A 15,077-nucleotide genomic window follows, 5' to 3' on the forward strand; every position below is an offset into this window, starting at 1 on the left:
AATATGTAGAGTAAAGCAGCAAATTCACACATTTGAGAAGCTGGAAACAGAGAATGTTGATGTACAATGTTGAAAAGAAAGCCCTGTATAGCTAAGCATCAGAGTAATGCAGTAATCTGATATTTCAGTTCTTCCACAGTAAACATAAAGATGGCTTTGTTGCTGTTTTTACTTTGGGGAATTACTGAATGGAAATAAAAATGTATTATATGTTCAGCTAAGGTATATGCATTCACTGAAACACACCATTTCTTATGCACATACACACACATACAAACACCATCTTAGAGATTCTTTTGTTAGCTACTCAATCGGTATAGCCACCAAAAGGTGGATATGCGGGGCAGCAGGCTCCTCTCTTATTGCCTGCCTGGGCCTCTGACTGCTGCACCGAGCACGATAAGCTGAGCGACTACAGCCGTGTGACCAGTAAACCTCATGGCAGCTCAGCATAGTGGCAGACGGCAAAGAGGTTAAGTTGATTATATAGAGTTGTACATTTCCTCAGGGAGCTAGGGAGGAACTGAGGGACGATCCTGTGAGGGAGAAAGAGATCAATTGGAGGGGAAAGAATCAATCTACTATATGATATGCACAGAAAGGGGAGAGAGGAGGAGGAGGAAACTGTGTAAGAGACAGGCAGAATTGTCCAAGAGAGATACAGAGAGAGGATGAGAGGATGGTGAGGTAGGAAGAAGTCGGAAAAAAAGATCAAACATCCTTTAATGTCTAAAGCAGTGAACATGCAAGTCTGTACATTTGTGTAAAGTAAACCCTCGATGTAGGATGAAGGAATCTTTGCAAATTAGCCAACTTGGAGCTCAAACTAACAACTCAACAGACCAGGAAGACATAACCTGGAGGATCGGGGGTCTGGAGCACATAGTTGTAGCTTTTAATAAGCAACAAGTATTTTGACAAGCAACTTTCTTTGATGAAGACCTGCTTCAGTCTTAATTCGCAGTAAGATAAAATTTTTGACCACTGGTTCATCAAGAACCGTACTTTGATGTTCATGAAAATGGTCCGGTATAATGTCCCATTATATCCCGAATCTCTATTCTGTTCTATTCTTGGAATTAAATGCTTACTTCCTTGAAAATGGATGTTGCTGCCAACTGTTTTTTTTTTTTTTTTGTAAGTCAGGCAATTCTCTAATTGTATTTGTTACCATGCCAACAGTGGTCTTTTACAGGAGAGGAAATATTTTTTTAGTCTCCAGTGAAGTGTTTTTCTCCTAAATCTAAAAACATTGCAAAGCACTGTAATCTGACCGATATCGGGTCATTAAAAGATATGCTGGTATAGACCTTGGCCCTGGGAGTGCTGTAGCATTGAGTGACATAGCATTGAGAGTTATGCACAGTCTCTGTTTTGTCAACAGATCACTAGGAAATGAAAACATTATATTTCCAAATTGCAGTGATTCGCATACATGATATTTATTTATTTTTAAATTATCCTGTTGTCTTCAGTTGCGCTCTGCTTTGACCTGACTGTTGATGGTTGCTGTGGTTTCAGACTGCTTGCAAAATCCGAACAAAGTTCAGAGCAGGCTCATCGTGGTGATTAGAAGGTCACCACATTCAGATACCACACAGGATCTTGACCTTGGCCCAATTTATCCTTCATACAACTGTTAATTATGCGAACAAAGGTGCTTATCACAGAGCTTTAAAAGAGCTGTAACCAACTACAGCTTATGAGCAAAAGCTAATTTCACACTGAATGTATTTAAAACAAATTAAACAAAAGGCTATATATCCCAAATGCCTTAAAGTTTTATGCAAGGGTCTCAAAAAATAAAATTAAAATAAAATAAAAAACAAGAAAATGAATTTTGCACTTTTACAGTGCAACTGTCTTTAAAGCCAAATATGAAAAACCACATTTTTCACTGGGTGAAACAGGCTGACACACCATTGCTGCTGCATGTGTGTGAGTCAGCCATATTGTGTGGCTCTGCTTTGGGACAACAGAAATACCCTGGATGATGTGTCCCACTCAGCTGTTTTGCCAGACGACTGGGTTGTTGGCGCACACAGAGAAAGAGAGAGAGAGAGAGAGAGAGAGAGAGAGAGAGAGAGAGAGACAGAGAGAGAGAGGGAGAGAGAGGGGGATGGTATCCATTGTTGTCTCCTTGCTGGAATGATCTTGCACCTGCATGTTGCTGATGGTGGGATTTGCTGTACGTACATGTATGTCAGTGGTGGACTGTAACAAAGTACCTTGTGTAGTCTGATGGTAGCCATTATTTTAATCTTGTCGGTTAGAGCTTCTTTGAACGCACCATCTAGGAGACTTTTAAAAATTCTACCTCAATCTGAGAGTAAAAAGTCAAATTAACCAAATGTTTGCTTTGATTCATTACACATTTCAAGGAAGTGTAGAGAATTTATCTGTTCTTTTTACTTAAGAAAAGCACGTTTTTCCATCACTTGTGAATATGTGTGTTGCTCTCTTGATGAGTGGGTCAGAGCAGTTATCTTCTTATCCAAGTCATTGATTGTTTGCGCTCATCTATTGACTCAACCCGTTTAATTGGCTTGTGTCTATCTATATACATGGAACTTACTTTGTGTCTATTTCCAGCCTGTGTGTGTCTGACTCCGTGTGGGTCGGACATACACGTGGACATCGTCAGTGTCACAGTAATATTGGCCATTCTTATTCACCAGAGGCTTGTCTGACACAAATTATGATCATCACTCCAAGTTCAGCCCTCAGCACCAGGCCTGCAGGGCACTGTATGTATTTTTGTGTATGTGCGCGTGCGTGCGCGTGTGTGTGTGTGTGTGTGTGTGTGTGTGTGTGTGTGTGTGTGTGTGTGTGTGTGTGCTTGAGTGTGCATGTGTGGATGAGAGATAAACTGAGGCAGACAGGGAGGAAGTGTTTAGGTACAAGCTGGCTGGCCAACCGGGTTTATCACCTGATCGTAGGGAATGGCTTCAAAGTATTCACACACACACAAATTATGTGAATCGACTGCACAGATATCACTATACTATACATGCTGCATCCATGTTTTGTACACGTGTACAAATGTGTACCTGTATACATTTTTCAGATTCACGTGTGTGCCATGAATTTCCGTATGAGCTTGTGTTTTTGTGTACACACCTGTTTGTGTTCAAATGCTCATTTGTGTTTTGTTGTGTGGGTGTGTGTGCCCTCATTTGGCTGCCATTTGTGTGAATCTGCATGATGCCCCACACTAATAGGGTTATTTAATTTGAATTTTTTGGGACAGCTGAATGTCAGCAGATCCATTATCCTTTATTGGAACTCCCCACAGCAGACAGAGAGAGAGAGAGAGAGAGAGAGAGAGAGAGCGATGGAGTGGATGAGGGTGGTTCAGTAGATGGATGGATGGATGAATGTCAGTGTCCTATCACATACTCCTGTTAACTGTCGCTTTCTGTCCTTCATGAATTATTCACCCACAGTTTCTTCACTTGTGTCATAGTTGCTATCCCCTCTCCACTGGAAGACACTAGCTCACACACACCTTACACTTTATATTTCTTTTTTCTAAACAAAGGGTAGGACAGTAATTGACCGTTATCAATATATGGACACCAGTACTGCACTATATTCTCTTGGATTACTGTAGCAGAGTGTAACCATAATTTAAGGCAGATAGTTTAAATCTACACCTTTACTACTCTATATCTGTCATTTTCATTTATACATACAGTATATTATGTTATATTATAGATGACTGTCTTGTAGCATCTTGCATATTGCAGTATGGCCTGTATTTGTGATGTTATTGTTGTTGTGGTCAACATATCATAATGATACCATAAAGTAAGTTTCCCTGGTGTTCATGCCCCATTATGAAACACGCTGTATTAGATCCATAGAGGATCTGATTATTTGTGTGTTGTACTGTGAATGTGACCTTAGTCCAATTGAAGGTGTAGAAGAGAAAGAAGTGCAGAGGGTTTGGAGCTCATTAATGTGACCGATCAGACAGTTCCTGGGCTCTCAGAGCGACAGTAGAACAGTGGACGGTCTTTGGGTGGAACTTCAAAGAGAGGAGACACAGAGGACACTGTGACTTACACTTCCCGGTTGGCAACTCTTACCACACAAGTACACATGCAGAGAAATTGCGTGCAAATATATAACCTATGAATGTCAACCATGTAGCAACATAGAGAAGTCACAGTAAAATGAGGGAAGTGTAGAAAACCTTTAGTCATCACTGTCAATGCTTGTGTGTTTTTTAACATCACTTATTGTATATTGTCTCTGGACACTCACCACTATTGTGTCAAAGTCACTACAGTTACCAGGACTTGTTGCAAAATCTATTTCAAAATGTTTTAACTATACAGATCAGATGTGTCCATTCTCCTCTTCTGTTAAGTCCAGCAGTAATACAGGAATCCATTTTAGTTGTTAGAGGCAGAGGAGTGATGGTGTTGGGGAGGAGGAAGGGGGAGATGGCAGCACCTCCCATCAAGGATTTTTGGTTGCATTAGACCCACAGCACAAACCTCGAGCAGTAGACTCTTTTATCTCAGAGCTATTAAACCCCCGTACCTCTTCTACTCAACCCAGTATAAAAATATTTTGAATCTCTGCAATGTAGGAACAACAACCTCCTGCATCCCTTGAGTATCAGATCTGCCCTTCAGATAGCCAGATGGCTGCTGCATTAGTAGTCTGTTTTGGGAATATACATCCATTACATTTAGATACACTTGAACACAGAAAAATCTATTCACTGATGTCAGGTAAGGATACTCTCTAGGCCTACTCTGTCTTTTACTGTGTTTTATTTTCCATTCATTTATTTTTCTTACACTGTATAATAAGAGTTTTGAATCAAACTGGTAATGAGTGTGAACCTTATGTGTAAAAACAGCTGTATTTGTGGGGCTAATTTCGTGAACCAGGATACTGTATGGAGGGAAAGAGGGAGGGAGAGATGGATGAACGATCCATCATGAGAGAGAGGGCGATAGAAAAAGATGGGCTGTTGGCCAACGAGGTCAGAGGTGTTACTGTTGATGTCTGCTTGGTTGCATAGAGACTACCACAGATATACACACAGACCTGAGAGTGTCCACACCTCTGGTCAAACACAGTCTAGACAGCCTAATGTTTAGCTGTGTGCTTACTGAAATATTCATCATCCCTTGTTTATTCACTGCAAACCGAACAATGTATGAAGACACATTTACAAAACACTGTAAAGGGACTTTTTAGATGATTTTTAAGGCATTTTGTCTTTTATTTGACAGCTGCGAGAAGAAAGTGACAGTAAAATGGGGAGAGTGAGGGAGACTACATGAGCTAAATGTAAATGCAAAAATCCAAGTGTGTATATCACAACAAAGGTGTAAAAGTTTATAACCTCACTGAGAGATAAGAAAGCTAAGATGAAATTTATTTATCAGCAGAATCTAACAGAAAGGCCTTAGATGTAAAGCTACAACAGCAATACAGTTGACTGGTCTATATGTCATGTGCTGGGTATTGATACTACAGCATGACAGCATTTCTGCAGGTTGAGCAAATGAGCAGTATTGGACGTTCACGTTATCAGAGCTACAGAACAGAGTGCACGAGTGGAAATTGTGAAAAAAGAGAAGATAGCAAACTGAATAATGACAGGTTCTGAAGATGTTTTTTTTCTTAAACTCCTGATAAGCTCTGACACGCCAAGCTTCCCGGCAGCCCCTGGCACTCCTGTTCTCACCTCTACACATGAGCAAGCTCATCTGTAAACTCCCCCTGCACCTTTTTACACATTTCACTGTGGCACCTTTTTTTCCGATTAAAGATGCAAACACTGATACACAAGGATCCACGCCAAAACACCCCAGGACACACACATACACACAGGCACACGCAGATGCACATATGCACACAGACTTCCACTTTCTTACACTGTCACTGAAGCTTAGCCTTCACTTTTCTGGAAGGATTGTTGGCAATGAGGAGGCAAAGACAGGAGAAGCTCCAGAGACAGCAGAGAGAGAGGGAATAAGAAAGGGAGGTGGAATGGATCTCTCCATCATGCTGTCAGTAAGGTGCAGCTTTAGCGTTAGCAAGAAATAAAGAGTGTTTTTAAAAGGTGCTGCAAGGTGCAGCAAAGATGAGTCAGATAAATGACTTCTCTTTTTCATTCAAAGGGCCCAAGAAAGCCCACAGGGTCTGTGTGTGTGTGTGTGTGTGTGTGTGTGTGTGTGTGTGTGTGTGTGTGTGTGTGTGTGTGTGTGTGTGTGTGTGTGTGTGTGTGTGTGTGTGTGTGTGTGTGTGTGTGTGTGTGTGTGTGTGTGAGAGAGTGTGTCTGTGTGTGTGTCTGTGTGTGTGTCTGTGTCTGTGTGTGTGTGTGAACTGAAGGAGAGAGAAAATGTGTGTGTACAAGTATGAGGGGACAAAGTGTGACAGTGAGAGTTTGAGCTTCAGAATGCATGCAAAACCGGCCGGCTGACGTTTTTGTTACTCCTGACACTATAACATATGATGTTTTTGTTTCTGGCTGTTGCCTCTCTCCTTTCACCACCGAGTGGGAAAAGTAATGTAGTTCAGGGGGAGCATGTAAGATGGAACAATGGCTCAAAAATATTGAATAAGGAGTGAAAAGGAGGGTTTGAATGACAATAGGCCAGAGCTGGGGGTGAGGACTGATGATGTGGGGGGGGGGAGTCCAGATTGATGATGGATCTCTGCTGGTTAAATATTATCAGGATTCTTTTTCCATGTATCAACCCCCCACACACACACCTTCTAAGCCATTCACTTTTTGCATTATCCAATTTACTAACTATTGAGACACTCCCCTCTCTACGGGTTCACAACACAGATGGTTTGGGTATCCATAGTGACTGCTGAGCTTTATTGATATCAGTCCAGAGCCCTTCTGTGCTTTTTTTTTAAACTCTTGGATGTTTTGTCACAGATGGAGTGCTCAAGTGGTAGGCCCAACTGCAAAGGCAGATAATTTAAACTATTACTATTTGATCTTTCTGACATAAAGCTGAGTCAACATAGGAGTAAAAAGTCTTTTCGCTACCCTTTTCCCTATGGAACTGAATGGGTGGAAAGATGTGAGAGATTTATGTGAAATGTCCTAGTCAGTGTCAGTCATGTCATGTCATTGAGAAAGCAAGGGTATGTATATCATTGTTAAGCATCAGAGATGCAGATACATATTTTGGCATGTGATAAGCCATGTGATGTTGGTCATGTTTTCGGAACTTCCCTATTTTCTGCAGCGTTTGTTTTTGCATTGCCTAAATATAAAGAGCAGGACAAGCCAGGGCCTGAGGGCAAAAATGTTTGACACTGATATCAGTTTTCACAGCAGTTCTCTGGGTTTGTTGTCTGAGCCTGACGAAGGATGAGCCTCTTTCCTGTTGCCTGTGGCTAAGTTGAGCAAACCTTTTGACTGCAGAAACAACCACAGCACAGGGAAAATCTGTGTTCTGATAGGGCACTTTTCCATGTCAGAGTTGTCCTAGACTTCCAGATGAAGCTGACCCATATGTACCTCTGGGCCCCGTGGGTAAAAAAGGCTGCCTCTCATCCAATTAACTCCTCTCTTTCATACACATAAATACACACACACACACACAGACACACACACACACACACACACACACACACACACACACACACGAGGGCTGGGGTGGGTTATGTGGAGGACAGTTACAGAGAGGTTGAGAGATTGCAGAGAAAGGGGAGTAGCTGCTCCATCTACATTCCCTGCGCCCCTTTCTTTTGAAATGCTGATGACTCCTCCTCCGTCACCCTCCTCGCTGTGCTCCCTTCTCTTTTAATGTGGCAGAGTCATCCATTCCATTAACCCTCCTCCTGCCCCCCTCCCCAGGTTAGAATGAGGCAGATCCCCCACCGCCAGCCCCCCCCCACCTCCATATAAAAGACAGGGCAACAGGGGCCACAGTGGTGACGATGGCAGGGGCATTTGTCATGCTCTGAGCCACGGCAGTCTGTTGCTCTCCTGAGGGCCTTTGTTGTCTCCAGCTCCCAAGTTGCAGGCTAAGCAGGGTATTTCACATGTTTCATTAACATCTGAACCAGCTCGGCACTTCTGAACATTTCACATCACTTTGCGGCAACATGCACGAATACAGACATGCGCACACTTGAAACATAAAAAGCAACAATAACATGCAACAAGCACGTGTCCATGAGAGAGCAGTCACTGTTATGAAGGAGCAAGGGCAAGATAAGAGCTGTATCACACACACACACACACACACGTGCACACGCATACACAGCCGTTTGGATGTGTGTTGGCTGCAAAATCAGCCTGCAGTTATCCAGCCTCTGTGCGGTTCGTGGCACACATTCGGTCTTTGTACTAAGCACAACAATCAGCGTGCCCTGCCCGGCTCCGGTGTTAGGGGCACCACTCAAGTGGAGGTCACTTGCCGAGGCGTTATAATGCTTTGGGCTGGGCACAACAAGAAGGCAATCCACTTAAAGCGAACCACCAACCCCCCCACCCCACCCCCCCTTCCTCTCATTTCCCTCCCAGGCCACCCCAAGCATCACACTTCTGAATGGAAAACGGGAAATCGGGCCTCTGCAGCACTTCAAAAACTGGACAGAGAAAGCAGCAAGAGGGAGGGTGGGAGAGAGGCAAATACTGTGTGTGTGTGTTTCGACACCCAGACAGCAGTGCCTAAGCTCTCTGTTAGAGGGAGAAATGGCTCAAATCTGGCAACACAGGCAAAAATCCAAGATTGAAAGTCTGTTTAGATGAAAAGACGGCATTTTTTTCCCCCCACTCCCTTGTTTTCTCACTCCATCTGTAGTTTTTGGGAAGTCTGACATAAGGCCACGAGGGCAAGGCATTTCCAGGCTGCAGTCAAAAACCTGGATGCAGGAAATGGAGAAATGAAAGGTTTCATACATAGATAAACAGAGTGTAGTATTTCTGTGCATCTAGCATTTATTATTTTCTGTGTGAGTTTGAGCAGAGTGGAGATGTGGACCGAGCTCCTTGTTCTGCCAGCCTCTTCCTACTCTCCTCTTCACTTCTGCTCCGTGCCTTTACCTCTCTCCCTCTGGGCTTTCCTGCAGGAGATCTTCTCTTTGCTCAGTCCATATCATACTATACTCTGTGTTCATTCTCTGTCCCTCTTTTCTTTCTTAATAGAATTAGTGGCGTGTCCATTTGTATGTACTAAACATCTCCCTGCTCCTGACCGCTAATGAGGGCCATTCCTAATCTGAGATGACTGATATAGGGATATCCTTTCTCCAGGGTAACATTCATAGCAATTTTCCCTTGATTTGCTGAGTGATGGACTCAGTGCAAAGGAACACAGACCTAATGATCATTGCGGAGATGGGCTCTCTAACTCAAGGCAGTAGAGTGTGGACGATTAGAGGCTATACAATAAGCTATGTCTCCTCCCCCCTCCTCCCTCTCTTTCTCTCCCTCTGCTGAGGTATTTCCAGAATGCCGCCGGCCATGATGGATTTATGTGTAGGCCATACTTTGGTAAACACCGATGGTGGGCAGCTCTCTCCTCCCCCCTGTGATATAGTGAAGGTCCCCATAAAAAATGGGAAAACCAGGTTACGGCCACCATAGAGCTAGGCTAAACAATAAAAGGCTTTATGGGCAGATATAGGCCTGTACCATAAATGCTTGAATCTGCTGTTGGAGGGACATTAAAGGCATAATGACAGGGGGGGCTTTCACAAAGACCCCTGTGGCCACTAAGAGGGTCTTTTTTTACAAAAGACACACACACCGACGATAGCAAAGCGCCAATGTAGAGATCCATAGAACAGTTTAACTTTGGGTCAGGCTGTGTGTTTGTTTGTGTATCCAGTAGACTGAAAGGAAGGAGGTGGAAGTGGTGCAGTGTTCATCGATAACTGCAGCTTGTTCTCACATCGAAGGGTCGGGCCCTCATTACACATTGGCTCGCTGTCGGGGAGCACAGCTGTTGGGTTTGGCTGGTGCTGTCTGTACGGGCTGCACAAAACCAGCTGTGCAAACAAACACGCATACACACACACAGAAGCTGTAAGGGCAGTAAGGGAAACGGAGTGGCAACAGACAGGTCAGTAGCATATCAGGTAGACTTAAAAGCAAACATGCATCTAGACACACACATAAACATTTGCAGAAATGCACTCGGGGGAGATGTGATCCTGGTTAGAGAATGGCATGAGGAGGCTGGCTGCTGGGACCATGCCAGGGTGAGGAGTGGGGACGGGGGGGGGGGATTATGGTGCTGATCATCACAGTCATGGGATAATGCTGCTAACATGCAGACAGCATGTTTTGCCCCACAGCGTGACAGAGACCTAGACAGATGCAATCACTATCTTATCGTCCCTTGCTGCCTCTCAAATTAGGACACATTTCAACTCCTTAAAGTACTTCTCTGAATTTCTCTTCTGTGTCTTTCCCTGCTGTGCTGCTTTATTAGGTCGCTGGGAAGATTTAAGAAAGATAGAAAGCTTTGCCAAGGTTTCCAACTTATTTATCGTCTGGGCATTAGCCATCTGCTGGCACATTTGCAGGAGAGCTGGGGGGGAGGTGTAGCTTGAGTGCCTGTGTTTGTGTAGTAGTCGCTAAGACAGACAGGAACTCTAAAATTAGGTCTGGGCCATTCTAACTCGAACATGTCTGGCCTTATCTTGTCAGGAGATAGCTATTACCCGAGCCAAGTGTTGTCCAAGCAATACGGCAGGTCTGATCTGTTTTTCCGTTTGCCTTTTAGCCTGTTTAGTGTCTCCAGGCCAACCAGAGCTCAGTCGACTTTTCCATGACTTTTAGAAATTGATTTCATTCTGTTTTGATTTGACCGTCCACTCCAATAAAGAACACACTGTGCAGGAAGTGTTCACAGCCATGGAGGGGGAAAAAAAGATCTCCAGAGTGCAGGAACACAAGAGTCAAGGGACAGCTGATTGCAGATGTTGGTGGATCGTCTCCAGAATCTGCTTAACATTCAACAAAAATTCTCACTCATTAGCTAAACCAAGATCTGCTCTGACACTGTTGACTTCAGTTTGTGTGTTTACAGAGAAGGCGCTCTTCCTCCTCTTTTTATCACGCACAATAATCCAAACGACATAACGACCTATTGTTTGTTCTAACCTGTCGGCTCATCTCCTTGGGGGAGGAATGGCAAGGGGAGCACCTTTTACTGCTTCCTAACAGTCCTAACTGGGTTCAGAAAGACGGAGAGTGGGGCAGTAAAAATAGTTTGACACCCTCAAGGTCCAGCCAGCAATCTCCTCTCCGCCCTTGCCCATAAAACTCTTTGAATTCCCTCCTAAAATCCTTCTCCCCTCTCTCCCCCACTCTCCCGCTCTCTCCCTCCCCCATCAAGTTCCAACTTTGCTCCAAATCAAGGAAGCAATGCTTACCACTCGTGGTATCCCTCTATTATTTGCACTTACGTAACCATCTATTTCTGTGAGGCCTCCACATCTAAATGGTGCTTTAATCAGGCCCCTTCACTGGTTTGCCTGGACTTTATGCAGCAACATTCTGAAGCTCAAGCCACAAAACCAAAACTTGCCTCTTGGTGACAAGTAAGGGGATCGAGACAAAATCTCAGTCTTTCTGGCTTTGCTTCGCGCCAGAGTACTTTTCCATGTTCTCAGGACCGTGGCTCTTATTGATGCTGGAGCAAGAACAGCCACCTGGACTGGAGTGTTAATGTGGGCTGAACCTCTAGTGACTCTGTACTTAATCTTTACACAGTCATGAAGATGCAATAGAGACCCCTGACCACTCTCACTCCCCCTACATTCATGGCAGCAGTTGTCAAGTGCATGGCTTAACACTTTTAATCATATAATGTGTGTGCATGTGTGTGTCTTTGTGACGAGTCACGCTCACGTACAGACTGGACACCACCTGGCACTAAACCAGTGCTCATTTTTCCATTGATGTAATGTATTACACCCAATTCCCAAGCTGTCTACCCCAAAGAGGCCTCTGTTCCCTTTTCTCTCTCCTCCTGTGAAAATAAAAGTACCACATTTATTTAATCTTAGGCGCCTTGATGTATTCAATTTTATTAAGCAAGACAAAGTGACTTTTTTTGTTTAAAAACAAATGTGAGAAAGCTGTGGGAAAGGGACTTTTTTTTTTCAGGTCTAATCTTGTATTCCACCCTCCCCCTCTGTAATAAGCAATGATCAACAATCCGTTATCTCATGGCTTGTTTTATGCAATCACAGGGTATTACCCGAGGATAAATGCTCTCCCCTTGGAGAAGAAAACAGAGTCTGGAAAATTAGCATTTTCTGACAGCCATTACTCATAGGGCTAATCCTGTCAAGGAATGTGTGGATGTGCTATCAGCGCAGGCAAGGGGTTGCCGCGGCCCAGGCCTGCACACTGGGCTCTTATCAGGCAGGGTAAACACACGGGGTTCTGCATTAAATAAGTGTCACAGTCATTGGGGGCGGAGCAGGCCAAGCCCCCCCTGCCAGGCTCCATGCAGATAATCCCTCTCAAAATTGTGTTGGTCAGACCAGCTGTGGCCTGTGGCTCAGGTATAGAGAAAGTGGGGGAGGAGAGGTATTGTTCGGGCAGTGGTGTAGATTACAGCACAAATCACACAGGGTTTTTTTTGGCCATGTCCTCATTAACGCAGATATATTTGAAAAGGCTACATGCCACACAGATACCACAACAGTAGAAAAATGCCTAAGATTGGATGTCCACTAGACAATTGGACAGGACAGGTAATTTTTGCTGACGAGTTGTCAGTGGGTGCTTGGCATTTATCTCTACAACTGAGCATGTGCGGGCAATTTGAGGCAGCAGCTGTGCTCCAGATCACTCCCCAATCACAGGTCAAATGTTTTTGAAAAGCTCCCTGAAAGTTCTGCAACACGAGACCGGTGATGTCTGTGTCTGTGAAAAGTTCGGGTGTGTTTTTGGGACTGTGACCTAAAGTGCCACAGTACTCTTTCACCACTGTTATTTGCAAATATTCATACCTTCATAGTTTTGCTGAGATAGCTTTGGCATGGCCTCAAGCCTTGCGGATGACACAGCTGCACAGATGTTCCCATTACAAGTTGCAACAATGTTGCATGGAATGTTGCAGAGTAAAGGTGGAGTAACCTTTCATAAGATGCAGCTCTGAAGCAAGGCAACTTCCTGGACTTAATTCCAGCTGTAACTACACTGTGAGAAAAGTTAAGTGTCAGTTACCATGACTGGGTGACTTTGCCTTTGTAACTTTATGTATGTTGGGTGAACCGAGGCGCCTCTCTGGGCAGCAATGGAGGAAGTGCAATGGTGTCACAGCGAGCGTACAAGGTGGGAAACCTTGAATAATGTGGGATGAGAGCGAGCCAGAGAGGCGAATCCGAGTCAGCCAGTGGGTCACCAGGAGGTGAGGCTGCCTACTTCCCTGAGTTCAGGAAAAGTTCAGCTGCATAGCATTAGGCAAATTAGGGAGACAGCGGCTGGGGGAGAAAAAAAAAAAATCGAGGGGTAGGGACTGATGAGAGGATGGGGGAAAGGGTCAAATTAGTTGGAAGGAGGAGCCCAAATAAAGAGTGAGAACATAGACGGCAACTTCCAGGAAGAGAGAGATACAGTCTGGTGCAGCACTCATTATGTCCATGAACTCTGTGTAAAGATATGAAAGACTCATTACTGAGCTTATATAACTTAATCGTGTCCTCCAATACATTCCCATTAAAGCCCCCGCACCTAAATTTGAGGGAGGGCGGCGGGCCCCCCCCCCCCACCTCACAGTCCCATGCGCGGCCTGTGTTCAAAGAGAGGGAGATCCACGGTGACGTCCATGAAGGGGTTAAACGTAGGAGGAGCATCGCGTGAAAGGAGATCGAGGGAAGGCAGGAAAAAAAAAGAGAAAAAAAAAAAGAAAAAAAAGAAAACGAGCCTTGTGGAGGTGGAGCCAAATGCCCCAGCTGCTGTGCCTTGTCACATTTCTGCAGAACATGATAGCGGCACGGTTCGGTGTGGGAATGTTTTAGCCTCCTCTCTCCAAACACAAACAAGGCGGTGGTGCCTGTTTCAGGCGGACCCGGATTTCAGAGAGCAGGCTCCGACCGAGGGAAGCCGCCGGTTGTCGTGGCGCACGGAGGGAGACCGGTTCATTGGCGGCGCTGACAGGAGTCAGACCCACGGCGGGCGCAAACGGGACAACCGACCGTAACCCGAAGGACAAACTGCAACTAGACGGGATTTCCTCTCTGATCCGATTTGAGCCCTCTTCCCGTCGACATATATGTATCTATATATATTTGTTACTGCGCTGTCGACGCGGACTTTGCAGATCCGCGCTCTCTCCTCTCTGGGATTCTATCGGGGTTGTTCTCTCCCTGTGGCGTGGATACAGCCTCGGATGTCGCTCTCCGTTTGAGCAAGGCCGACCGGAGCGATACATTCTGCTGAAGTTATCGGGCTGGTTTCCGATCAGTTGTGTGTGTGTGTGTGTGTGTGCCGTGCTCCTGCGTTGGACACCATGCAGACTGCTCCCTCGAATAAGGGTTTCAAATTGAGCGCAGCCGATTAGGCTATTTCGGACACCGATTCGATGCCCGATTTTGGTCCTTGGTCAACGCAGCGCTACGAGGAGATGCCAGATGTTCAGATGTCCCCGCTGTGTTTGGATTTATCACTTTTCCTTCGATTTTAATGCAGCCCCCCCTCCTCCCCGTTTGGCCCCCTCAGTTTCTACCTCTGCGTGTGGCGAGCTGAAAACCACAAAGCTCGTGTGTCCCTGCGTTCGCGACTCTAGTCAGGTTTCTTTTTTCCGTTTTTGTTTTGTTTGTTTTTTTTGTTTTGTTTGTTTGTTTTTTTGACACTAATCCCCCGCTGTCGCGCTGCTTCGTATGATGTATGAGAGCGTGGACGTTGTGGGACTGAATCCCAGCCCGAACCCGTTTTTAATGATGGATTACTACAACCAGAGCAGAGGATGCTTGATCCCGGAGAAAGGACTGGTGCCCGGAGCGCCCCATCCCTACAGCACGTCCATCAGGAACCAGCACTGGAACGGCTCCAATCACTGTAGGTGCCTTTTCCTGCCTCCTCAACTTCATTTCACTAATTGGTGTTAAAGTTA

The 15,077-nt window shown here is 45.0% G+C and overlaps 1 protein-coding gene across 6 annotated transcripts in view; it reads left to right on the plus strand.

Moving 5' to 3' along the window:
* The window catches only part of raraa (retinoic acid receptor, alpha a), a 138,522-nt gene that overhangs the window by 86,511 nt on the left and 36,934 nt on the right, over positions 1-15,077 (plus strand). The window contains exon 1 of one of the 6 annotated variants that reach the window (XM_040134311.1): positions 13,899-15,022. The exons of the other annotated variants lie outside the window; for them this stretch is intronic. Coding sequence (XP_039990245.1) covers positions 14,845-15,022 — 178 coding nt within the window. The 5' untranslated portion in view covers positions 13,899-14,844. Of the gene's footprint in view, positions 1-13,898; positions 15,023-15,077 lie in introns of those variants that run through there. 6 annotated transcript variants of the gene reach the window in all.

The sequence above is a fragment of the Xiphias gladius genome, chromosome 9 (assembly GCF_016859285.1).
Source record: "Xiphias gladius isolate SHS-SW01 ecotype Sanya breed wild chromosome 9, ASM1685928v1, whole genome shotgun sequence".
Classification (NCBI taxonomy): domain Eukaryota; kingdom Metazoa; phylum Chordata; class Actinopteri; order Istiophoriformes; family Xiphiidae; genus Xiphias; species Xiphias gladius.